The sequence below is a fragment of the Carettochelys insculpta genome, chromosome 1 (genome assembly GCF_033958435.1).
Source record: "Carettochelys insculpta isolate YL-2023 chromosome 1, ASM3395843v1, whole genome shotgun sequence".
NCBI lineage: Eukaryota > Metazoa > Chordata > Testudines > Carettochelyidae > Carettochelys > Carettochelys insculpta.
The window spans coordinates 379,437,804-379,463,807 of NC_134137.1; the positions used below are offsets into that span (position 1 = coordinate 379,437,804).

Here is a 26,004-nt window from a genome sequence, read left to right on the forward strand (position 1 = left end):
ACGGAGGGGGTCCTGGGGGTTCAGGTTGGGGGCACCCCCAGGTGCGGGGGGGGGGGTCAGAGCAGCCCCCCTGGCTGGGGGCTCTGGGGAGACGGAGGGGGTTCTGGGGGTTCAGGTTGGGGGCACCCCCAGGTGCGGAGGGGGGGGTCAGAGCAGCCCCCCGGCTGGGGGCTCTGGGGAGACGGCGGGGTTGCGGGGAGGGGGGTCTGCGGGAGAGGAGAGAGGCGCACCCCATTGCCGGGGCGGGGCGGCGAATCCCGTTCCCCGCGGCCCCGCCCCGCGCCACCAGGGGGCAGCCTCGCGCGCCCAGCGCTGTGCGAACAGCGCCCCCTGCTGGTGGCAGGAGGCAATCGCGCCTCATCCGCAAGGTCCAGAACGCAGGCGCAGAGCCGCCGCCCGGGGGCGGGGGGGGCAGAATCGAGCACCCAAGCTCCTTGCAGGGGGCGAGGTTGTACAACTGCGCATGCGTCGGACGAGAGACGTTGCGTGCGCGTTGGCGTTGGGGGTTTCGCTTCGGCACTTCCGCGTTTGGGCTCCTCGTGATCCGCACGTTCGGAGCGAATCTGCTGATGGGGAGAGGCCGCGGCGCCAGGTGGGAGGGGAGCCTGGGGGTCGGGGGCGCGGGGCTGGGCTGGGAGTGAGGGGCACGGCAGGACTGGGGGGGACCAGGGCTGGGCTGGGGTTTGGGAGTGAGGGGCACAGGGCTGGGCTGGGGCGCAGGGTTGGGGGGCACAGGGCTGGGCTGGGGGTCGGGAGTGGGGGCACAGCAGGATTGGGGGGTGCAGGGCTGGGCTGGGGTCGGGAGTGAGGGGCACAGTGGGGTGGGGGCAGAAGGTTGGGCTGGGGGTCAGGAGTGGGGGCACAGCAGGGTTGGGGGGACCAGGGCTGGGCTGGGAATTGGGAGTGAGGGGCACAGGGCTGTGTTGGGGGTCGGGAATAGGGAGCACAGCAGGATTGGGGAGCGCTGGGCTTGGCTGGGGGTTGGGAGTGGGGGCACAGCAGGATTGGGGGGGGGACCAGGGCTGGGCTGGGGGTTGGGGCACAGTGGGGAGGGGGTGCAGGGCTGGACTGGGGATGGGAAGTGAGGGGCACAGTGGGGCGGGGGCACAGGGCCTGGCTGGGGGGCAGGAGTGAGGGGCACAGTGGGGCGGGGGCACAGGGCCTGGCTGGGGGGCAGGAGTGAGGGGCACAGTGGGGCGGGGGCGCAGGGCTGGGCTGGGGGTTGGGAGTGGGGGCACAGCAGGATTGGGGGGGGGGACCAGGGCTGGGCTGGGGGTTGGGGCACAGCGGGGAGGGGGTGCAGGGCTGGACTGGGGATGGGAAGTGAGGGGCACAGCGGGGCGGGGGCACAGGGGCTGGCTGGGGGGCAGGAGTGAGGGGCACAGTGGGGCGGGGGCACAGGGCCTGGTTGGGGGGCGGGGGCGCAGGGCTGGGCTGGGGGTCGGGAGTGGGGGCACACTAGGGTTGGGGGGACCTGGGCTGGGAATTGGGAGTGAGGGGCACAGGGCTGGGCTGGGTGTCGGCAGTTGGGGGCGCTGGGCTGGGCTGGGCTGGGAGTGAGGGGCACAGCAGAACTGGGGGGACCAGGGCTTGGCTGGGGTCAGCAGTGTGGGGCACCAGAAGACCTGGGGAAGCAGTGGACTTCAGGACGCTGGCAGCATTGCAGCAGCCATGGGGCTGGAAGGTGGGAGCCAGCAGCACAGGCAGAGCTGTGGGAGCTCAGGTTCAGCTCGTGCTTCAGGACCCTTCAGCCTGAGCACCTGCATTCCCAGCCTACTCCTGGCTGAGGTCAGTTCTGTGCCTGCAACCCCCCAGGGCCCAGCCTGCTGGCAGCCCAGTGCCCACAATTCCAGCCGGGCAGGATATTACAGCCAAGCCCTGTGCTAGATCCTGGAGGCTCCTTTTTGTTCTTCCAGCTTCACCCAGGATGTTTCAGACCCTCCCTCTCCGCAGCTGCTGGCCCGTGGTGCAGAATAGTGCTTGGCCACTCAGCCTCCAGAGGAGACCCTGGGCTTTCCGGGAATGTGCCCACCACAGCGCTCTGGCTGGCTGCACCAGGTGGGGCACGTCAGCAACTGGCACACCCCTCTGGCCTGCACTGTGTTTGAAAGCCTGGGAAGTTGGCAGTAACAGAGTCACCACGCCTGGAAGGTGTTTGCTGGGTGCTGCAGCAGGGAGCCTGCCGGGGGTAGCATGGACCCATCCCTGGAACAGGGTTACCAGAAGACCCTTCTCCCAGGGGCCCCCATCAGGTGGCAGCTCCACCCCACAGATCCAGCTGAGGACACGGCTGCTCATCACCTGCCTCTTTGGGGGGGCGTTCCTGGGCACCTGGCTCTATATCCGCTCTGAAAAGGAGCGGCAGCAGAAGCTGCAGCGCATCCAGGAGCTGAAGAAGGTGGCCATTGGCCAGGGAGACTTCCACCTGGTGGACCACATGGGGCAGCCCCGCTCCAAGGCTGATTTCCGGGGGCAGTGGGTGCTGCTCTACTTCGGCTTCACCCACTGCCCTGACATCTGCCCCGAGGAGCTGGAGAAGATGAGCCAGGTGGTGCAGCTGCTGGACCAGGAACTGCAGCTGCCCCGAGTGCAGCCTGTCTTCATCACTGTGGACCCTGAGCGGGACAACGTGGCCGCTGTGGCCAAGTACGTGAAGGAGTTCCACCCGCGCTTGCTGGGGCTGACTGGCAGCCCTGAAAACGTGCGGGAGGCAGGCAGGGCCTATCGGGTATACTCCAGTGCCGGGCCCAAAGACGAGGACAACGACTACATTGTTGACCACACAGTGATCATTTACCTGCTGAGCCCCGATGGGCTCTTCCTGGACTACTACAGCCGAGGCAAGAGTGAGGCACAGATTGTCCAGAGTGTCAAGGGCCACATGCAGACCTACCAGAGGCTCTTCAGCTGAGCAGCCCGTGGTGTGGCAATAAACGTCCTGTGTGCTGCGGGGGCAGAACCACAGGCCTGGTCTCCTTTCCCTAGGGCAGCGCTGCCTTCCCTGCTGGGCCCTGTAAAACAGGCAGCTCCCCCAACCTGCTGGGCATGCCCTGCCTACCCCTTAGGCTTGGTGGCAGCATTTCCCCGCCAAGCTGCATGGGCTGGTCTCTACGTGGCCTGGCCCCATCAAACCCACCTGTTGCTGAGTGGTGTCATTGCCCCTGAGCAGGGGCTGGGCCTGTTTCGAAATCCTGCGGTTGCCTAGAAAGGAGCACACTGTTGTGGGGGAGTGGCTGAGGATGATGGTACAGAGGGGGATTGACTTGACACAGTACCAGGTGCTAGAAGCTGCCAGGGAGGGGGAGGCATGGGGAGAGGTGACAGCTGCAGTGTACTTAAGCAACCTGTGCATTATTCACCACCTGCCTGAGTGGCTATTTGACTGTCCTGGGGGTGTTAGCCACTAAAGCTGGCTGATCTGAGGAGTTTAGCTGGAGACTCATTCTGTGCTCTCCCTGGTGCTCTGCTGTATTTAAAGGACTGGAGCCTCTGGGCTGCTTCTCCCAGCCCAGGATCACAAAGGGCACAGGCTGGGCCTATCCTGAGAGGAGAGGTGCCTACCTGGGGAGTAGAGTGTGCAGCCTGGGTCTCCCCATGGCAGGGATGATGTACTAGTCTGGGTAAAGGCACAGGGGACCTCAGAGGTGACTAGGGGTTGAACAGCTAAAAGGACACGGATTCATCTGCTTAGTCTCTTTTCCACTGGGACATGATAGAGGAGGTAAGAGCCTGCCTGGTGTGGGACCAGGGCAGTGTTGTTTACCCCCTCTCCTAGCACAGGAAGCCCAGGGAATGAAGAGGCAGGAAGGTTAAAGCAAACAGGGAGAGTTTCGTCACACTGCAGCTTTCCTTTCCCCAGGATGAAAAGGATCAGTTTCTGGAGGACAGGGTGGCCTTAGCCTCTGCCTGCTGGCAGCTGGGACAAGACAGCAGGGGCTGCAGAACCATCCCGTTCATTCCAGCAGAAGAAAGGCAACTGGGCAAGATAAGAACAGCCACGGCAGCTTAGGCTCCTGCCCCACTCTGGGGCAACCCTCAGTGCCTGCACCACCCCTGCTGGTGGCTGAGGGAGGAACTGCCTAGTAAGGACAGGCCCTTGCCTTTATGCAGTTGCATGTGGTGGGGCAGAGGAGTGAAAACACAGGAGTCTGCTGGACCTGTGAGCACTTCCACCTACCCAGCAGCCGGAGGAGCATGGGGCCAAAGCTGAGCTCAGCTCAGGAAAGAGGAGTGGGCAGCTTGTTTAGATGCTGTGGAGCCTGCTCCTGTCTTGACAGGCAGGGCCCAACCCCCCCATTCACCAGGGAAAGCACTTCACCAGGCTGATGGTTTATTAGTGCACAGGCTGTGTCTGTGGAAAGAGACAGAGCAAAGGGAGAAGCAGAGGCTGTACAGGGCAGTATATACACAGGGCAGGGCAGGGCTCCAGGCATACAGCAGCGCCTGGGGACATCCCACATCCCCCAGAGGCGCAGGGGCTGTCAGTCAGACACTGAGGGGGCCGTGTAGGTACGGAATCGCTCATGTGCTCGCTCTTGGGTCAAGAGTCGCAGCCGCATGGTGTCCACGGCCTCCTCCAGGCCTGGCTGTTGGCTGATTTCCACGGTGTAGTCATTGGCCTGTGGGGGGCAACAGCAGAGTGAGGGGAGGGGTGGGATCCAGGAGTGGGGCAAGGCACTGGTGCTGCACCTGCCCATGGTGAGCAGGCAGAGACCTGGGGGGGACAGGTTGGTAAGGCTGCAGCAAGCAGAGGCGCTGGCTGTGTGCTCTGAGCCAAGGGGAGAGGGCAGCAGGGGAGTGCCTGCCCCACGGCAAAGGAGAGAGGCTGTGATTGCTGTCTGTGGGAACAGGGCACCCCTCCTGGGGCAGCCTGGAGCCCTCGTACTCACCAGCTGCAGTGAGGCCAACATGTAGCGACACACCTCAAAGGCCGGCTTCCCTGCCACCAGGCTGGCAAAGGAGTGCCACTCGCCCAGGCGGCCGCAGCTCCCTGCCAGCTGATCCCCATAGCTGTGGATGTCGAAGGCAGCTCGCTCCTCCTGCAGGGGGGCAGTGTCAGGTGCTGCGCTTGGCGCTGGAAGGGCTCACCAGCAAACATTGGCTGTCTCCTGCCCCAGGCAGCCCCCTCCCCTGAACCATGTTACAGTTGTTGTCTGTCCTGGCAGGGCTGCGGGGTACTGCCAGAGCTGTGGTGGGCCCTAGGGCCAGAGGGCAGCAGCAGTGCTGGGAGCTGCCCAGCCCTGGCTCTCGCTCTGGGTTTGCTGCCCTTTATTCCCAGGTAGCAGCTAGTCAGACACACAGTCTGTAGTGCAGTGCGGGGTGGCAGCGCCTTCAAGCCCACAGGATGGGAAAGGAGCAGATGCCATGCATGGGTTTCCCTGCAGGGAGCTCTGCCAAAGCAGCACAGGGGCCGTGTCCCCATCCACCCAGCCCTAGAAGCAGCAGGGTAATTCCAGCAACACCCGCCCCACCCTCACTCCCAGCCTTCTGCTGCGCACTCCATCCCTCTGGGGCCCCTCCCAGCTTTGGCTGCCTGTCTCAGCCCTGCAGCAAGCTCAGCTCCTGCTCTGCCATGTGCCAGCCTCACCTGCTCCTGCAGCTTGGGTCCCATCTTGTCCTCCCACTCACGGATTCGCTGGGACAACACCGTCTCCCGGGCGTACTTCTGCGAGTTGGCAATGAACAGCTCCTGGGGGTAGAGAACTGGAGGGTCAAGGATGAGAAAGAAAGGGCTGATTCCAGCCCCACCCCAGCTGTGCCTCGCTCCCATTCCCCAGCAGGGGAATAGATCTGGGCAGAGGTTGCTCGAGCCAGCATTTGTACACGGGCTGCTTATCTGGACACCTCCTCACACCTGAGGCAGCAGTGGCAGGGGGTTGCTACCCTGGCTGCAATGGGCATGGTGGTGCTTACTCCGCCAGCACCAAGGACCCACCCCATGGAAGAGCCTGCCAGCTCCCCTTCTCTGGTGGAAAGCTCTGGCCTGGCCCTCATGGGCTTTTAATTGCATGGCCCTGAAATGGGGGATCAGACAGCTAAGAGAATCCCATGCCATCTCTGGCCCAGCTGGGTCCAGGCTCCCAACCTGCTACAAGTCCAGCCCAACCGCCACTAACAGGGCTGGAGGGAGTGAACATTCACTGGCCTCTCTGGAAAGCCATGGCCCTTAGTACAGCAGGAAGGGGGCAGCTGCCCAGGCAGTGAGACAGGTGGCACTGCCCCTCACCACCCCGGGGATCGGTACGTACCACGTTTCTCCTCACCAGCTCCTCATAGCTCAGAGAGTCTGGCATCGCGCAGGGGCCTGGAAGCAAAAGGGAGGCGGTAACTGAGCCCCGCAGTGCTGCTGTTCCAAGGCAATGCGAGCGGTCACGGACACCCTGCCAACCCACTCACAGGGACATGATGTCCCCAGGAAGAGTGTGGAGCCTGCTACCTGAGCAGCTGGATGTGTGCAAACACACACGTTCAGGGATTCCTTGGGCCACACTCCTAAGACAGAGCAACGAAGGGTCCTGTGGCATCTTATAGATTAACAGAAAAGTTTAGAGCATGAGCTTTCGTGAGTTAACTCACTTCTTCAGATGCTGGTCTAACTTTGCTGTTAGATGCTAAACTTTTGTTAGTCTATAAGGTGCCACAGGACCCTTCGTTGCTCTGCAGATCCAGACTAACACGGCTACCCCTGTGGTTCCTAAGACAGGCAGGTTCTGCTGAACCCCCTGGCCAGATGGGTCCTGGTGCAAGGCCATGAGGGGGAGGGGGAGGAGATCAGACCCATCTCTGGAGGCAGCACAGAAGTGAGGGGGCAATCCCATAACGCCCTTTTGGGTCAGGAAGCCTAGGGCTACAACACCCTGATGTGTCACCTGCAATAGCTCAGTGGTTTGAGCATTCACCTGCTAAACCCAGGGTTGTGAGCCCAGTCCCTCAGGAGGCCATTTAGGGGGCCAGGGCAAATAAATTAACAAAAAAACCATGAGCCAGGGATGGCGCTTGGCCCTGCCCAGAGGGTAGGAAACTGGACTCAATGACCTCCAAAGGTCCCTCCCAGCTCTGAGACAGGTCAATGTCTGAACAAATGAAATTGCCTGACTTTTGTGGCTACAAAATTGATAGAAAGGGACTGTGAATTTGGTGGAGCCCTACTCCTCTCTACCCTAGCTGCAAGCAGCGATCCCAGTAAGCTGAACTTGTGCGCGGCCACCCAGGAGAGTCAGCTCATCCAGCCAGTCAGCAGACTGCCCAGAGCGGCCCACCGCGGGCGGCGCGTGTTTGTATGGGCGGCACACATCCCTGGGTGCACATCATGAATTTTTTCCCAGCTATGGATGGAAAAAGGGAACTCTGACTGCCACGGTCCCAGCCTGCAGTGCCCATTGCAAGGCAGAGTGCTGCAGGCTGGGACGCAGCACTCCACAGGTACTGAGCTACACAACACCCACGCTGTGTGGTGCGCACTGCCTGCCCAGGCCCCTTGGGGTAAATGCACCCGCACCCATCTGATAAGAAGGGGGAGCAGAAGACACAGCGCTGTGGGGATCTAAGGGGATTGTTACCCAGGTCGCCCTCAGCCAGCTGCTCTGGGGCTTCCGGCCGGATGCCCTGTTCCAGGAAGTCACCTGCAGAAAGAGAGGACTCTGGTGAAGGGCTGGTGGGGAGCTCCTGCCTAGCTCCCCACGCACTGAGCGCGGAGTCTCTGAGCCTAGGCGGATTGGCGGCATCCCTGCCCCCACTTAAGAGGACAAAGGGGTCACACTACAGAACCCCTGTGCTGATTGATTTCCCAGGGGCACAGCGCCTGCCTGTCTAGCTCAGGTGTGGCCCAGAGCAGACACTGTCCAGCAGCTGCAAACAGCCCCAGCACTGTTGGGCCCCGCATAGCAGATGTCACCCCCCACTGGGCAGTAACTGGCCCAGGCCTCCTGGGACCAGAGTGAGGCAGAGTAGCTGGATCCTCTGCCCAGGGCGCACAAATGGCCCCTGGCTGTAAGGAGTACCTGCCCCCGCATCGTGGTCCAGGTAGTCGTCCATTCGCTCCTCCTCCACCACCACCTCGGCTTCCTCTGGCAGCTCCTCCTCCTGAAGAGGCTTCTCCAGCAGCAGCCCCTGGGAGAGGGAACAGGCCGGCCATCCCCGTTGGCCTCACTTCAAGCACCTTCATGCAGAGCCATGAGTAGGTGCATACCGTGTGGGGCTGCCCACCTGGTCTCTGCCAGGAGGGAGGCGGCACACCAGGGAAGGATTCCCCACTCGCTGGCCAATCCCTGTGGCTGCCCAAGTGCCACCCAGCACAGCAAGGGTGCTCACTGGAGGCAGACCAAGGGCACCTCCACATTCCCCCGCCACCACCACTGCTGCCTCACCATTCTCCTCTGCAGCTTCCTCTGCGCAGCCAGCCGCTCCTTCAGCTGCTTCCAGTACAGAACCTCCAAATCTGCCAAGACACAGCAGGAGCTTGGGAACCGCCCCGCCTGGCAGATGGTGGAGATGGGGACACCTGGCACAGCTCCTGGCCTGGCTGGGCTCAACCCTCGCCCGGAAGGAAGGGCAGGCTCCAGGTCAGCACACGCTGCCATAGCCTTAGGGCAAGAGCTGCAGCAGCCAACGGGGCATGCACTTCCCCTCCCTCTGCAGTGAGGCAGCTGGCTGAGCGTCCCACCCAATCCGGTGTAACCCAGCGCCTCCAGGGCAGGGGCTCAAAGTACAGTCCATCCCTGACCTCTGCCTCGCTGCCTGGGTCTCCTGCCAGGGGAGCTGTGGGCCGGGCTAAGCCAGAAAAGTACATGGAACGAGCCCCATGAAAATCCGCATGCCTGAGAGACACTGCAAGGCCAACAAGTCCCTGTGCAGACAAGGCCTTGCGGAAACTAGCTCCCACCTCATCAGAGGCAGAGTGGCCCTGTCCATAGGAGAATCCCACCCCAGGAGTAGCTACCATCTCCACCGCAGCATGGAGGCAGACCATGTCCTGGGCACAGGAGCCCAGGGAAGCACTCCAGGCTGGGAAGCGCTGGGGCGCTCTAGTTTCGCTCCAGGGGCATTTCGCACAGGCAGAGGAGGAGGAGAAGGAGGTAGCCTCATGCGCACATCACCAGCCATGTCCCGCTCACCAGCGAATGTGGGTCCTTTCCTCTTAGTTCTTGTACTGTCAGCTCTGTCGTGCTCTAGGGAGAGACCACAACCGAGCTGCATTAGACAGGTGGGTTCTGTGGGGGCAGCCCCGTTGGTAAGACACCAGCCAAACATCAGCTGGAGCTACTGAGCACCCGGATGGGCACCCAGGAGATTTGAATGCCGCCCAGCTGCTTAGCAAAGCGGCCACAGCATGTTTGCACTGGTGGTGCACACCCATATGTGACAGTGCACACAAAACTTATTCCACACATGGAAAAAAATTCAAGGGACTATTGTCCAGTAGTGGGATTCAGGACAGACATGTGATTGACCTGTTGCTTCTGGCACCAGCTGGGGATTGACATAACCAGTATTCAAGTCCCTGCTCTGCCAGGCTCCCTGTGTCACCTTATCTCTGGGTCTCAGTCCCCAGGAGTCAGTGGGGGGACACCTGCCTGGCCTCTCAGGGGTGATATATTTGCTGTGGCATTGGAGCCTTGTCACCTATACAGGGCCCAGCTAAGATGGGCAAACACATCATGCCAGATAACAACGACACCAGCTCCTCCCAGTGAGCCCCTGTGGCCATGCAAAGCCGCTTTACCAGCCCGGGCAGCGCGCACAGTTACAGGGTTACCAGAACCAGCTCTGCAGAGGCCAGGCAGCCTTCCCCACACCGCTGGGGAAGCAGCAGCGAGAGGGCCCAACAGAGCAGCGGTTGTCAGGCTGTGGGGCTGGGACCCCAAAGTGGGTTGCGACCAGTGTTCCCTGTGAGCAGAGCACTTGGGCGGCTGTCCAAGAGAGATCCAATGCCGCCCAGCCGACTAGCAGAGTGCCCACAGCCACTGGCATGTTCCCATTGGTGGTGCAATCCGCACATGCCTTTGTGCAGGTAATAACATTTATTCCACCAGGGACAGAAGAAGGACCTGGGGGAACTCTGGTTGTGGCCGTTTTAATGGGGTCACCAGAGCTGCCTGGCAACTGGGACTGAAGCCTGAGCCCCACCACACAGGGCTGAACCATTGGCAGTGGAACTCAGGTTATAGACTCTCCGCCTGCGATTCCCCCTACTCTGGGAGGGTGGGGCTTGGGCCCCCTCACTCCCAGCAATGAGCTCAGGCAGGCTGCTGAGGCTGTGTTGTAGTCTCCGTCAGAAGGGGACTGCAATGCACTGAAGTTTGAGACCCCCGTGACGGATGCAAGCGAGCTAGGGCTGGTCACCCCAGACTCCGCTCTCTCCGGATACCCCACTAAGGGCAGCCCAAGGCAGCCAAGTACTGTGCTCTGTCCTCCCCAGCAGTGAGCTCAGAGGGCCCTAGACACGTAGCTGGAGATGAGAACACCCCCAAGTCTCTTGGGCAGGAAGAGCATTCAAGGAACAGAAGCCAGAGGAACTGAGAGGTGTTGGGAACAACCGTCCCATACAGGCGGGAGTCAGGAACTCTGCTCCCCGGCAGCACTCTGAGGCTCCCGGCAGCTTTTGTTTCTAGAAAGCTTACGAGCTCTCAGCAATGTCACCCACCATGACTGACGCAGCTCTGTGCACCCAAATCTGCAGGGAGCCTGCCCCGACAGCTCCACACCAATGCCTTCCAATCTGGCCCTCTCGGCATCGGGATGATGGCGCTTACCAGATCAGTATGATTAACCACTTCACTGCTGCCCGACTAGCATGGCCTATCCCCTGACTTAGCGCTCCCCGCCATCCCAAAGCTCACAGGCGCCCACCACGACCCAACAGTCCACGGGCAGTTCTAACCTGGGCAATGCAAGAGTCTCTAGTGCGTGCGGACCTGGGGCAGGGGGAGGTGCGACCTGAACACGTGGAATTTGATATCACAGTAGGCTGACCAGACCACACTGCCTTTCAACATCTGTTATGCAGCTGGGGAAGTCCCTGTCTGCTGCCCTGGGCATGGCACAATCCAGGGCACATGGCAGAGTTCAGGACCAGCTTGCTGTGGCACACGCAGAGCCCTGCTGTGGGCTTCTGCCACCTCCTGTTGCAGTTGGTGCTGGTGACGGGACTGAATGGAGCCTAGGGCCCATTCCATGACCCCCACCAAAACAGGCTGAGTACAGGGCTGCCAAAGCGGAGGGGAAGGTCCCCATTTGACACGGGCAGGACAAAGGGTGTCCCCGGACAGAGCCATGGCACTAGGAGGCTGAGGCTGGGAGCGTCAGCCCCACCAGGGGCAGGCTGCAGCAAAGACACTCACGGGTTGCAGTGAACCACTTCATGAAGTCCTGCAGCTTACAGGGTGCCCTCCTCTTCCGCTTGCTGCCGGGCATGTCGTCCAGGCCCCGTGGCACTGAGATGGGTTTGCCTGGAACCAGGTGCAGAGAACGGAGTGAGCTGCAGCCGCCGGGGGGCGTGGAGATTCTGCCTGTCTCTGCACCAGCAGCCCCCAGTACTGGGCACAGGCTTCAGGGAGACCCCTGGGTGGGCATTAGCAGTCACATGCCCCAGGACTAAGACCGGTGAGCACAATCCCCACACCAGGCTCCTTTCACTTCAGCAGCACCTACAAGCTCCTTGTGGCTCTGCTGCCCTGAAGATGCGCTGCCAGGGCCTGACACCACTCCTCAGCACAGAGCAACCCTGCAGGCGAGGCTGGGGCCGGGGCTGGCCAGGCAGGTCCCTTTCTTTACAGCATCAGAATGTCAAAGCACAGCCCATGATATCTGACAGCCTGGGGTGCAGCCACTCCATCAGGGCGGGGCCCTTCCCAGAGAAGCCCCTGGGCCCGGCTGGCTGGGACATGTGCTCTCAGCAAGTCACCCCGCTCAGCTCAGCAGGGCAGCTGACACATTAGCAGCTCCCTAGCCACGCCCATCTAGTGGGAAGGACAGTTTGCTCCATGGACACCCAGAGGCTCTGAAGATACAGGGTTCCCTGCTCCCAGCGGTTCTGCTTCTTGGAGCTAACCCCAGGCCCTGCTATGGCCAGGCAGCTACTAAACCGCAGACAGCATTACGCCAAGTCACCCAGCCCCTCCTCACCTTTCTTAAAGGGCTTGTCCTCGGAGTCAGCAAAGGGGTCGAGGCTTCGCCATGGATCCAGCATCTCCTGACACAGAACACGAGCGAACAGGCAATGCGGCAGCTTGAGGGCCAGGCTGCCAGTTCCCCCTCAGCTCTCTCATGCAGCCTCCCTCCCTGAGCAGGCAGGCAGCAGCCAGTGTCACCCAAGCCAGGCCCAGGCAGTCTGTTCAGAAGCCACTGCGATTAGCTCTAAGGCCTGTGCCTACTGGCAGCTGCTCCCTGCTGTATGGAGCAGTGGGGAGCTCCCAGACCACCAGCCTCTACCTGAGCTCCTACCTGGGAAGCACTCATCCCCAGAGGACACTGCTGCCCTCCATCTGTGCCCTGAGGGGCCTCTCTCACCTTTATGTGAGCGCTGGGCTCTGTGGCAGGGGCCCTTTCCCGCAGCACGTACCCCTTGCTCTTGGGCACACTCTAGCAGGCAGAGAACAAGGCAGTTAGCTTCCATAGCATGGTACAGAGGCAAGAGTGATCAGCAGGGCCTGTGGGGACCCTGGATAGGAGTGAGTGCAGCAGCCACACCTCCCCACAGTGATGGCACTTCTACCTTCTGCAGCTGAATGTGCTCGACAACAGCAGGGCTGGTCTCCACGCTGCCTGCTGGGGCATCAGGCAAGTCGTCACCTCCTCCTCCTGCCTCCCCATCGTCACCACACTCGGGTGCCATGGCACCTACCAGAGAGAGCGGGGGAGGGTCACTCCCTGAAGAAACGGGTCCCCTTTCCATCCATTGGGCCAGAACCATCCCTGGAAAGCCCGCCACCCATCCATCCTCTGCCCTCGCTGCTCCCGAGAGGGAAACTCTCCTCCAGCCCAGAAAAACAGCCCCCCGATCTGCCTTTTAGAGGCTGCAGCCCTCAGGGAGCAAGACACAGCCTGGTCCATACCACAGGCTCTGACGTTGCCCTCCCCCACCACCAGCACCACGACCACCCCCTGGCCACACATACAGGGCTGCCTGGGAGAATCTGCGCATCCCCAACATGCCCTGCAGCTGGGGGTACTGTCCTACCCAAAACTACCAGTACCCCAGTGCAGCTCACCTTCATTTTCGGAGAAGTCCAGGACTGGGACAGGCATTTTGCAAGTACTGGCCTCCACAGATACATTTCCAGATCCCGGGGCGGGAGTCTGCCCTCCTGGCGAGGGGAGACAGAATCGGGGCAGACAGGGAGACTTGTTAATGGTGTCCCCAAAGCATTGCCTCACTGGGGTCTCAGCTCTTGGCCCCTGGAGGGCCCCCCCTGGAATAGATGCTGGTTTGGGAACCAAGGCTCACTCCAGGCAGCCATAAATGAGAACCATTTGAACAGCCAGCTTGCCCCATAGTCCCCAGGAGTGGAGTAGCAACACCTAGCACAAGGCTGGAACCCACAGAAGGTATCACAGGACCATCAACTGTTGCCTTGTGGGACACCCCATCTTGCTCCCACACAGGCCGTGGTGCACCAAGTTTCTGTCACTGTCCCCACAGCATCATTGCTGGAGGTGAGCCCAGCGGAGGGAGCGCGTGCCAGGCCCTGCTTGGGAGTCACGCAGCAGCTAAGCAGCCTACGTGGCCTGTGGCAGGGAACAGATGGGGACAGGGGATGCTGAAAGGGCCTCTCCACAGATGAGGGGTAGCAGTGACTAGGATGGGGCTCTGCACCTCCTGCACCCCCGCAGGAGCTTTGTGGAGTGGCTATGGAAGGGTTAGGGGACAGCCCCAGCCCAACTCTGCACCTGTAGCACTGCCGGAGTCCCCGGCCTGGCATCGTGCTTGGAGGAACTGCATGGGTGACAGGCCCGCCAGCTCCAGCATGAAGGCGCCGTTGGCATGAGGGGTGCACGTGTTCATGCGAAAATCCTTCCGGCTGGCCAGGATCTCCCCCTTGCGGCTGAGAGGAGAAAGCTGTTCAAACGCTGCTCTGACGCAGCGCCCTCGCACTGGGCAGCCAGAGGAAGAAGGGCAAGAGAGCCACACATGGCAGAAATGCTGGGTGGCAGGTAGCCCACTCACACCCCAAGCCAGCATCGTGTGAGATCGATCTCACGGGGGGCTATGCCAGGGAGACCTGGCCCTGCCCTTCCAAGTGGCACAGGCCGGTGTCGCATCCCCCCATTGCTTAGCTCCCCTCTCTTCCTATATCTGTTCCCCTGAGCCCCAAACACTTGGCTGCTCTCTGAACTCCCCCCACCTGCAGAGACCCCGTCCCAGCACAATGCGACCAGAGCTGAGTGCAGAATCTCAGCTGGGGTCTCCTCCCAGCCAGACAGAGAGGGTCTATCCCCTCCCTGCTCCAGGACGCAAGGCCTCCACCAGCACAGGCTCCCAATGGCCCATCTCACACTGCCTCTTGGTTCCTGATGTCCCTGGCTGGTGCCACGCTTGTCCCTCCAGGACTCTTCTCCCCATCTGCGTTTCCCACCAGGAATTTCATACAATATCCTGCCCTTGTCTCTGAACTCAATGGCGCCCTCTGGGTTACGTCCCCACTGTTCCCCCTCCTCTACTCACAGACGTTGAGTATGGCCAGATCCCAACAGCACCAGTGAGAAAATCCAAGTGAGACAGAAAGGAGATGACAGGAGAAGAGTTACGTTATGGGTGGGGGCGGGGGGAAGCATTACCTGAACAGGGGGTTGTCTCTCTTTTCTGTCTCCTCTGGAGGTACCAGGGCCAATGGAGTCAAGGGAACAACGTTCACCACCTGCAAAGGTAGGGGAGTGTGACCCCAGCTGCCCGTCACAGGGAGAGCAGGGCAGGGGTCCTTCCAGCCGGAACACATACAGAGGGCTTTGTCATCTGCTGCTCAGGCTCTTGGGGCAGGCTGGGCACTGGGCACTGCTGTCCCACCAGAGTACAAACACTGGCTCTCACTGGCCAGGTGACGGCTGTTGACAGCCCAGGATGCCGCTGCTGCTGCTGAGGGTTCTTCTGGCTGCACAAACGGCTGGAAATGCTCCTCACTGGCAGAGTTCTCCCTAACAGCACTGCTCAGTTAGAGGAGTGTCTGGGATAGGTGAGCTGGTGCACAGGACACTGCAGCCTCTCGTCTCAGAAGCCCTGTGATCCAGAGGCAGAAGGACATGAGCAGGGCGGGGGAGACACCCAGGATGGGGAGCATGTCACTCACACTAGGCTGGTGATCCTTCTTCATGTCCACGCTCACCCCAGTGGTGTCCTTGATGTCATCCAATGAGAGGAACTGCAGGGAGAGAGCAGTACCACTGGGCACTTCACCCACAGAGCCACCTGTCTCTGACGTGCTGCAAAGTCACGCCGCACCACTGATGGACAACCTAGGGGGCTGCCCGCGTGGCCCTTCTTCCTCTCAGTGGGCCCCACATTACTGTAACCAAGGCAGTCTCGCTAACTGCACTTGCGTACCTAGAATTTGCAGGGTGTGCCGATGGAACCAGGGCAGTGCTTTGGTCGGCTGCAGAGGGAGCACCGGGGGTCTCACAGTCAGTGTCCTGTGCAATTAACACACAGCTCACTCCACACGCCCAAGCTGTGTGCGCGCGTCACTGTAGTAATACTGACAGGAAACAATCTGGCAGCCCTGCGTATGGGCAACACCAAACAACATATCTCACGGGCCACACAGAGAACCCCAATGGGCTGCATGCAATCCATGGCCCACAGATTATGCTGCTCCCACTGTGCCCTGAAAGCAGGTCAGGCTCTCTAGGAGGTCACTGAGTCAAGTCCAGTCCCCTGCCCTCTTGGCATAACCAAACACCATCCCACCCCCCTCTGTTTTCCATTTTTTTTTTTTTTTTTTTGGCCCCAGATGGCCCCAAGGATTGAACTCGCAACCCTGGGTTTAGCAGGCCAATGCTCAAACCACCAAGCCATTCCTCCCACCACTCCTTGCCCCAGGCTCAGGCCGCCCCAGCACACTGCCCCCAGATCCAACCCAGAGGAGCTCTGCAGGTCTCCATCACAGCCCAGGACCGATGAGAGGAGGCAGAGAGCCAATGGGAGCCCTGCACATATCACACAGGGGCCATGGGTTCCCAGATACTTGATGGCAAACTCCTTCAGAAGCCAGCTGGCCTCGTAGCAGACCTGCCCGAGAATATGGCAGCCAGCAGAATTCACCAACACGCTTATCTGTGCAAAGGCAAAGTGTCAACAGGCCCCAGAAACGTCCCTTACCCCAGGGCATCGGAGCTGGGAACCTGTGGTCTCCGGACGGACACCACAGGGCCGCACACCAGGCTTCCACCAGCAGTGCTGCTGTATTGGTCACCTGCTAATGGCTCTCGCAGCCTTCAGCATGGCCCGGCAAGCACCCACATGCCCCACAGCAGACAGCTTTGTCCCAGGAGACTAAGCCGTAGAGGTCAAGGGGTCAGTCTCTGGGGCTGAGCTGAGGGCTCTGACTCATACAATGAAGGGACAGAAAGGCCACACATATGGGGCTTTGCAGAGTACAGATACGCCCCCATCCAGCTAGCAGCGTAGACAGCGAGACACCTCTTAGGCAAGCAGAGCACAGTGCCCCACGTGCCTGCCAAGGGATATACCCTGCCTGCCCAAGCAGGACCTCCCATGGCTGCACTGCTATTTTTAGGAGGGCCTCCAGTGTAGGAGCCTTCCCTTCTGTGCCGAAAGGTCCTGCCAGCAGGGGAAAGCCCAGCAGGTCCCTGTGCCTTCCCACTGGTGTGCAGCTACAGGAGCCTCAGTACTCCGCTCACCACCACAAGCGTAGACGTAGCTACAGAGACCAAACCCACAGGCCCAGGACGCCGGGGCCGGGCGGAGAGTGCAGGGGAAGTGAAGTACCCCCTGGGCAGAGAGGAAGCAGCCTGACAGCAAGTGACCACAGCAACCAATCAGGCAGGGCACAGTTAGACTTGGCACCTGAAGCTGTAGCCCAAGGTCACTATCAGTCACGTAGCCAGCTCGGCCTGGGCTGCACACCACTGGACTATTGCCTCCATTACCCCTGTGCAGGGAGGAACTGCACTCAGAGAAGCCACACACCATACCCGGAGGTGGGCAAGATCTGGCTCACCAAGCCTTTTCCTCCAGCCCACACCAGGCCCCTACAACTGCAGAGGGGCAAGAGCCTAGGGTGCTGCTCCCAGCCTCAAGAAAATCTCTCTGCTCCCACTGGCCAGTTTCACATGCTGCTACTGGCCTCAACAAAATCTCTGTTCCTCCTGGCCAGAAACCAGGCAATGGGAGCTGAGTGATTTTGCTGGGGGTGGGAGCAGCACACAAAGCACTTCCCCCACCCACAGGGCACAGCCACATGAGCCAGCCAGCTGGCTTGAGTGATCTGGGGCTGCTGGCAGGCAGTGGAGCCTGTCGGAGTGCTGCTGGCCAGAAGCTGCTGAGGTAAGTGCCTCCTGACCAGAGCCTGCCTCTGACACCCCGCCGCCTCCCGCACCCCACCTCCCTCCCAGACCGGTCACCCCTCCTACATCCCTCTGCCAGGTCAGAATCCTTTCGTGCACCCCGTCCCATGTTACAACCCCCTCCTTCATCCAAACCCGCTCTCAGATCCCTCCCCCTCTCCTGCACTAGCCATGTAAAAAAAAATCATATTTCATTTGTTAAGCGATTAAACAGGGGTGCACAGGGTGGCCACAGACAGGGGCCACTCCAGCAGGGATGGTGCTGTCCCATGCCCCCAGCAGGCCCCAAGGCCGCTGCAGACCAGGGCTGTCCACAGCAGGCCCCAAGACCTGGAGCAGCTCCTCTCACCAGTCAACTGGTTAAACTTTAACATCCCTATCCTGCAGGCCCCTACCCTGAGCTCTCTTCTGCATCCAGCCCCCATCCCAGCCCCTGCACCCTCTCCAAAGAAAAATGCAGCCCTTGACCACTAACCAATATATTATTGCCCACCCCAGTCTTACCTCTTCCTCCTCTCTCCGGGGCTCAGTGCTCACATCAGCATCGGTGCCGTCCTCCCCCACAGAGGTTGGCTGTCTGTCCCGCCTGGGTCAGGGAAGGAGAAAAACACAAGAGGGCACCACAGAAAACCATTACTCTCAGGTGGGACATTCCCAGGGCAAAGCCCAGGACGTCTGAGCCATTGTCAGGGCGTTCCCCGTGTGCAACAGGTACTCTGAGGAAAGACACAGGGACTTAATGCGTCTCTTCCAGCCCAGAAGTGGGCAAGGGAACCTCTTGTGTCCTTCTGAAGTGCTGCGGAAGGGCCCAGCGTTAGCGCACCAAGGAGGGAGATGGCCACAATTTATTCTCCTGATGGGATCCTGTGACTGTGCCCTTGACTCCTGTTAGCAGGTATGGTATGGCTCAGAGCTGGAGCAGGCCATGCCTGTGCAACACAGCATGTGCCTTGTTTGGGGAGTTGATTCCATTTCCGACGGGGAAGGGTTAGTGGAGGGCACATTTCAAGGGGCAGCAGCCAGCGTGCAGAGAGAGAGAGAGAGAGAGAGAGATTGCATGGGAGAGAACCATAACACACCATAACTCTAACAGCTCCAGCTCCCTCCAACACCCTCCCCCGGCAGGCCCCTCCCCACTCTGCAAGGCCCTAGCAAAGCCCAGCACGTGTCCCTGAGCCAAGCTGAGAAGCCCAAAGTGGACTCCATTGGGAGGATGGTTTGCGTGGCTGATGTCAGGTGTCCATTCAAAGTCACAGCCGTTAACAGAGCTTCACCTATTTGGGGCATTTGTGTCTCAAAACAGCTGCTGCTGCGCACCTTAAACAGATCTCTCCTCTCTTCACCAAAGGCCTGTACTGACCTTGGCCAGTTAGAACTGGGGATGGGATAGTTACTAAAGAGGCAGCATGGTACATTTGAAAACTGCTACCAAACAGAATCAGGCTGTTAGCAAGGGCCTGAAAAAACCCCACATTCTAGATCCGTTCAGCCACCCCGCCTAGATCCTCATCCTGTTTAATAACTCCACTCACTGGGCTACATCATGTCTTTGCTACCGTAAGTTGTGCACTGAGACTGCTTGTAAAGCCTATTAGGATAAGACGATCGTGCCAGCAAAGACCCCAGTCCTGCAGCTGGATTGGCACCCAAGACCCCTGGAGCCTGCCCAGAGACCCATGGACTTCAGCGTAATCCCGGGAGGGGCCTTTCATGGCACTAGAGCCTAGCATTAAAACCAGCAAAAGACCAAGCATGGAGTCTGTCCCGGATGACCACAGTTTAAAACCAAATGAAGAAGTAGTATGCCCTATGGTTAGAGCAGGGAGTTGGGACTCATGGGTCCCTGCTCTGCCAGTGACTCTCTCTGTAGACTTGGGTGCATCACTTTGCCTCCCTCATGCACAAACAGGAATAAGATATTTAAAAGAAGGGGGTGTTGGAATGATTAGTTAGCGTTTGCGGAGTGCTGCCAGACACCTGACTGGAAGAGACTAGTGAGCGGCAAAGGAGCACACGAGTGATAAAAAGGAGAGGAGCTGCAGGACTGAAAGATATGTATTAGCCTACTGAGCTGGCCAGGCACAAGTCATGGTGGGAGCCTCCAGCCCTGAGCCCAGACAGCCTTCACAAGCGGAAACCTCTTGGAGAAGGAAAGCCTTTACTTACTTTTTGTTGGAGATGAAGTCAAGTGCCTGGTAAACAAGAGAGTAGAGATATTCCACCTGCCAAAATAAAGCAAGAGGATTAGCAGCTGAGATAGAAGGATCTCAGGGAAGCTGCCTCTGATAGGCGCTGAGGTGGACAAGGGTCCCGTAAGAGGCCCCAGTGTTTGTTTTCAGTAACTTCAGTGTTCTTAGCAGGTCTTGGCATTTTCAGCCTTGACTCCAGCTTAGGGGAGCATTTTGCCAGAGAAACTAGTACTACCTGGTCAGACGTAGCTTCTGCAGCTGCGCATCCACATACAAATAGAGCTGGGGTAGCCACAGTGGGGCTGGATTTGGCAACCAGTGATGTTGATTGTTTTGGGGCTACAATTAAAAAATCAGCACACATGCAGGTGGCCTACACCCCTGAGTCAAATAAAGCCCCCAAAACACAAGCCTCTGGCTGGCAAGTGCCACAGAAGCTTTTCTCCCAGCGCTGCAGGAGCAACAAGAGTGAGTCTCAGCAGTTCTCCTTGGCTCCCCCACCTTCTTGCTGTAGATGCAGGCAGAGCCCTGGATCAGCAAAGCTGCCTCTATGAAGTTCATGGTGGTTTTGCCGCCATCGAAGGAAATGCAGATCTGGTCCAGCTACAGAACACACAGAGGAAGAGAGAGGCCGATTTTACAGACTGGGTTGGAGCGATAACACTGCAGGAAGAGAGATTTTGAAGGAGACAAAGTACTAGACCCACAACAAAGCTGCAGTAGCATCTGAGGGACAAGCTGCGAGGGGTGAACAGAGAATACAAGATTTTTCCCATCACGTTCTCTTGTAATCATAGCATCAAAGAACTGGAAGGGACCTTGAGAGGTCATAAAGTCCAGTCCCCTGCACTCATGGCAGAAGCTAGGACCATCCAGACCAGCAGGTCCCAATTGTTTCCAGACAGGGACCCAGGCAATTCAAAAACAGGGAGTGGAGGGAGGTGCGGTGGCAGAGGGTGGCAGTGCCACAACAAGCTAATTTTGCACCTGAGGCAAGAATATAAATTGTGCCCCCTCATGTTTACATATTCATAATAGTTATTTCATAGAAAAAGGAAAATACAGCAATAAAATAACACCACTCCAGTTAATCAGCATTGTGGTGGTAGAAAGAGTCATCCCCAAACTGCTCCCCCAGCTTAAACCCCACAGTCGGGAGCTTGGGGAGTCACACAGGGTCTAGGAGTCACTCAGGGGCTGGAGTGGGCTAGAGGAGTCACACTAAGGGGCGGGGGGGTCGGGGAGCTAGAAGGCACAGGGACCCTCAACACCACAGCTGGCGCCCAGCTGAGGCACGGAGCCTGGGCCAGCCATGCCAGCCGCGAGAATCCCCACCAGGTGCGTAGGAGATCTCTGATCCCCGTGGCTGGAGCCAGATGGGGTGCTGAGCTCTGGGCCAGCAACACCAGCTGCAGAAATCCCAGCCAGGTGCAGGGAGACCCTGACCCCTGCAGCTAGAAGCTGGCTGGGGCGCAGAGCTCTGGGCCAGCAGCGCCAGCCACAGGAATCCTGTCTGAGTGTGGGGGGACCCACGGCTGGAAGCTGGCAAGGGCATGGAGCCCTGACCAGCTCTCAGCCCCCAGCCCTAGGCTTAAGCCTCCCAACTCCCCCCATCCCCTCCACCTACCTCTGGCTCCCTAGCTCTGTGCCCTATACCTTTTTCACATACAGATGGGCTGAACTGGTACTTAATTTAATTGTTTGGCTTAACTACCTGATGGCTGTTAAGCTAATTAAGAAGTTGAGTACCATTTCAATGTGAATGGCTTCTTAAGAACTGCCTGGGGGCCTGGGGGGGAGACAGATGACCGACACCCTTTTCAAATGGGTTGCAACCTATAGGTTGAGAAACCCTGACCTAGAGCATGCTTGAGAGGTGGGTGTTTAACCTGCTCTTACAAACCTCCAGTGATGGAGCTTCCACAACCTCTCCTAGGCAATTTATTCCAGTGTTTAACCATCCTGACAGTTAGGCTGCGTCTACACTACAAGCTAAAATTGAATTTATTAAAATTGATGTCTTAACGATTTCTTTATCGATTTCTTTCTTTCAATTCAATTTTGAGCATCCTCACCTTCCCACATGCTCCCCACAAATTTGACTTATTGCTGCCACTCACAACTGGCTTAAATTGAGTGCTGCAGCAGTGTATTTTGGGAATCTATCCCACAGTTCTCTGAGCCCTGTAGCATTCTGGCTATTTTCAGGGGTGCAGCATGGGCAAAAAACATGCCCCGCAAGTAGATATGGATATCTGACGATATCTTCGCACATTTCGTTCCCCTCTTTCCCTCTCTGTGTTAAACAAAAGTCCCTTTTCCAGATGGGGGTCTGCCTTGCCTTTATAAGAGATATGCTTTTTATGATCGAGTGGCGAGGAGGGGCAGTAAACCTGTCCCAACTGACAGGCTTTTGAAAACAGGATTCAAAAGCACTGGATTTTTGCAGGCTTGGATCTGGATTTAGGCGTCCTGGAAAAGACGACCGTAAGTAGACATGGGCGCTATACTGAAATTCAGATGAATCATTGAAACAGATACGGCTCGGGGCAGCTCAAAGTCCCCAGACTACAGCCAGGTGTGGACCTGCCAAAAAAGACTATTCCTTGCTGCAGGCCTTACTTCGAGAACTCTAATAACTGTATAGCTGCCACATTGCCTTCATTGAGACGTGCAACTTGGGGCGACTAAAAGACCCCAGCTACAACCAGCACCCGAAAATCATGACCGCCAAGGGAGACTTTCCCTGGGTGGATAAAAGAACCCAACACGTACCAGCCACGAAAATCATGACCACTGAGGAAGACATCCGGCTACAGCTAGCACCCGAAAATTGTGACTGCCGAGGGAGACATTCCCTGGGTGGATAAAAGATCCCAGGCTACAGCCAGCCCTGAAAATTGTGACCACCGAGGGAAACTTCCCCTAGGTGACAAAAAGAGCCCCAGCTACAGCCAGCATCTGAAAATCACGACCCTCACCGTGCACAAACCGCCTGGCACCTTGCACAGCATGTCCTTTTATTGGTTCAGGGTCAAGCCACGTGATGTGGCTGGGCATGGGAAAGTTGCAGACTGCGTGGCACCTCTGGTGGGGGAGGGAAGGGAGGCGATCTGGGGGTCAGGACAAAATGAAAGTAGTGGCTGAAAAGAAGTTTCTCATCCAAGCACGACCCCCATGCACAGACTAGCTGCCAGGTGAAGGAAAGTTCCAGACTGCATGGTGCCTCTGAGGGAGGGAAGTGAGGGGATGTGGGGTGCAGCAGAAAATGTAAATGGATGAAAAGAAGTTTCTCGTCCTATCATACAACACAGCCCCCACCCACAGCCTAGCTGCCACAAGGTACAGGTGGCAGTGGCTGGCACCGGGCAGCACAGAAAAAAAGGCAGCTAGCAGAGGTAGACGCAGAACCACAGATGTACTACTAGCAAAGAAAAAGAAAGTATTTTCAGCCTCTCATGACCCTACAGCCATGAGCTTTCAGGTGCTGAACTGAAATGGTCTTCCTGTTGCCTAATTCCTCCACACCTGAGAGCAGTGGAGATGGAAGAGGTCAGAGCGGAGAACTGTGGGGCATTGTGGGGCATATACGGGACATGTCTGGAGGCTGATGAATTCAATTTAAAGACATGGTGTGTCCTCACTAACCTTCATTTGGAATTGTAAATTCAAACTGAACGCTACACCTGTCAGGTTACTACATTAAGATTTCGATACTATGTCGATTTTAGCGCTCCATAAATCGAGCTAATGAAATTTACAGTGAGGACAAGCACTTGGAAAAATCGGGCTAATTGACTTAAAATTGATATTACCTTGTAGCGTAGCCGTAGCCTACGTAGCGTAGGAAGCTGGGCAATCTAAACCTCCCTTGCTGCATGTTAAACCCATTGCTTCTGGTCCTATCAGCGCGACAGAGAATAATTTTTCTCCCGCCTCTCTGAAACAGCCCTAGGTACAGTAGACCCCCGACTTACACGTAGGTTGCATTCCTGGGCAACCATGCGTACATCAAATTTCAAAGTCGGGACAGGTCCCCCAGGTCCTGGCTGCGGCTGGCTCCCTGCTCCCATAAACGGCAGGGAGTCCAGAGCCAGGCACAGCATCACCGGTCAGTTTCCCGGCTCCTTTAAGTGGCGGGGAGCCAGGAAACGGAGTGGCGCTGCTGTACGGGGCTCCCAGCTGCCTGCCACGTGGCTGCTCTCCTGCTTCCTCCACCTGGGGGAGCCAGGGGTCAGAGCCAGCGGAGTGCTGCACCGCCTGGCCAACTCACACCTGCTTTGGTGCTGGGGATTCCCAATGGCCACAGCGGCTCCTGGGGGCTGGAGCTGTGGGCAGTGCGTTGTGGTCTGGTCAGCTCCCATCCCCCACTGCTGCCAGGGATGCCCCTCCAGGCAGGTGGCTCCCAGGGGCGGAGCTGCACTCTGGCCATTCCCCGGCCACTGTTGCTGCTGAGCCCCCAGGAGCACATGTTCGTGTTGACGGGCATCTAGGGTTTCCCTTTAACAGTCACTTGCTCATTTCGACTCACGTTGATCCAAGTAACACAGAAATTGAAATCACGTAAATCGGGGTTTTACTGTACTTCAAATTTGTTGTGTCCTTTCCTCATCTTCGCATTTCCAGACTAAACAGACCCAGTGCTTTCAATCTTCCCTTAGAGGTCACATTTTCTACACCTTTAAATCATTTTTGTTGTTATTCTCTGGACTATCTCCAATTTGTCCCCATCTTTCCTGAAATGTGGCACCCAGAACTGGACACAGTAGTCCTGCTGAAGCCTAATCAGGGCAGAGCAGAGCAGAAGAACTACTTCTCATTTCCTGCTTACACTCCTCCTAATAACGCATCCTAGAATGAGGTATGGGATTTTTTGCACCAGTGTTAGCCTGTTGACTCCAAGCTTGTGATCCATTATGACCCCTAGGTCTCTTTCTGCCATGTCCTTCTTAGGCAGACATTTCTCATTTTGAGCGTGTGCAACTGTTTGTTCCTTTCTAAACAGAGTACTTCGTATTTCTCCTTATTGAATTTCACCCTGCTTATGTGCTACCATTTCTCTGGCTTGTCCAGATCATTTTGAATTACAATCCTATAGCCTCCTTGCAACCCCTCCCATGCGAAACTAGAGCTCTTGCCCAGGTGACAGGGCTTCTCCAAAGAACAGGTCTGTGCTGTGAGAAACATCATTGCGAAAACTCTTGCAGATGCAGGAGCACTTCACAGGAAGCTCAGTGCGCAAAACTAACATGGGTCAGAGGTCCAGGACTTGATATTTAAAGTCTAAAACCAGTGACCATATAGCAGCGCTGGCCTGAGGCCAGGAATATTAAGGACCAAAACGAGCACCGCGTGTAAGGAATTCCAGCTGCGTGGCTGCAGGCACACTGTGGCACTTGGATACCAACATACCTCCCCACCATACTGGTCTCCATGGATGAAAAGAATGCTTTACCTCCTCCAAATATTCCCCCAGCTGGGCTGCCACATCCACCTCCCAGTTCTTCGTGAGATCCCGGATGGGCTGCAGAAGGTGCAGGAAGCGCGACTCCACATCCTCCATCATAATAGATCCCTAGACGTGCAGCAAGTTACATTTCATCCAGGAACCAGGCAGAAAACCTACAGTCAGGAGGGGACAGAGTGAAGGCACAGTTCCAGCCACTTGCTGACAATGCTGTCATTTGTAGCCTGCAGTCAACTCAAAAATGCCTCCAGTTTTGTTCTCATAAAATAGCCATAAATCCTGTGACTCATAGCAAGGAAAGAAAAAGATTGAAAGAAAGAAAAGAACACATTTTAGTTTTAACATAAACATTCCCCTGTGTGCAATCCAGGGTGCATGAAAAGCTACAAACAAAGAATACTTATCTAATTTTACTCCTATATAAATATCTGTAAATAAACAAACCCGAACATGACACTGACCAAGCCAAGCTAAGAAAAGAAAGCAAAGTAAATTACTGATTGTGTTATTTACAAGGTAGCAGCCCGTATAGGTGCGGGCTGGCATAATGGCCTTGTTGGGATGGTTTCCTTTACAAACCTGAGCTCTGATTCCACAAACAGGTACGCGCAGAGGTGACCTCACTCTGGCACCTTAGGACCCAGTCTGGTAGATGCATCTATCTGGGCTCACACATGGCCAGACTGCTCTGGACTTGGGCACCACTTTACACAGAGCATCTGTGCGCGCTACAGGGGAGCAGCTGCCACTCCTCCTGCACCCTGAGACAGGCAGGGAGGGAGGGGTCTGCCACAACACAAGCCCGGCACTGGCCCCTATCCTGGACCCACA

At 57.8% G+C, this 26,004-nt stretch overlaps 2 protein-coding genes across 3 annotated transcripts; one reads left to right on the forward strand and one right to left on the reverse strand.

The window, feature by feature from the left end:
* Window positions 1–469: 469 nt before the first annotated feature.
* On the forward strand, window positions 470–2,972 carry SCO2 (synthesis of cytochrome C oxidase 2). Of its 2 annotated transcripts, none has more exons than XM_074984231.1 (2): window positions 470–592; window positions 1,917–2,972. In XM_074984231.1, exon 2 carries the CDS (start codon window positions 1,928–1,930, stop codon window positions 2,909–2,911), a length of 984 nt encoding a protein of 327 aa, XP_074840332.1. In that variant the 5' UTR covers window positions 470–592; window positions 1,917–1,927; the 3' UTR covers window positions 2,912–2,972. The 2 variants fall into 2 exon arrangements, with proteins under 2 accessions (XP_074840332.1, XP_074840333.1); XM_074984232.1 differs by lacking the exon at window positions 470–592 and adding an exon at window positions 1,548–1,788.
* Window positions 2,973–4,329: 1,357 nt separating this feature from the next.
* On the reverse strand, window positions 4,330–25,269 carry NCAPH2 (non-SMC condensin II complex subunit H2). The gene is made up of 20 exons (XM_074984233.1): window positions 25,162–25,269; window positions 20,208–20,309; window positions 19,684–19,739; window positions 18,022–18,103; window positions 15,282–15,353; window positions 14,776–14,855; window positions 13,888–14,042; window positions 13,209–13,304; window positions 12,713–12,837; window positions 12,508–12,579; window positions 12,124–12,190; window positions 11,340–11,447; window positions 9,114–9,167; window positions 8,367–8,437; window positions 8,001–8,109; window positions 7,560–7,622; window positions 6,249–6,304; window positions 5,588–5,689; window positions 4,890–5,039; window positions 4,330–4,619 (listed from the first exon to the last, which is right to left on the reverse strand). The coding sequence occupies exons 1-20, from the start codon at window positions 25,267–25,269 to the stop codon at window positions 4,482–4,484; spliced, it is 1,866 nt and encodes a 621-aa protein (XP_074840334.1). The 3' UTR covers window positions 4,330–4,481.
* Window positions 25,270–26,004: the final 735 nt, after the last annotated feature.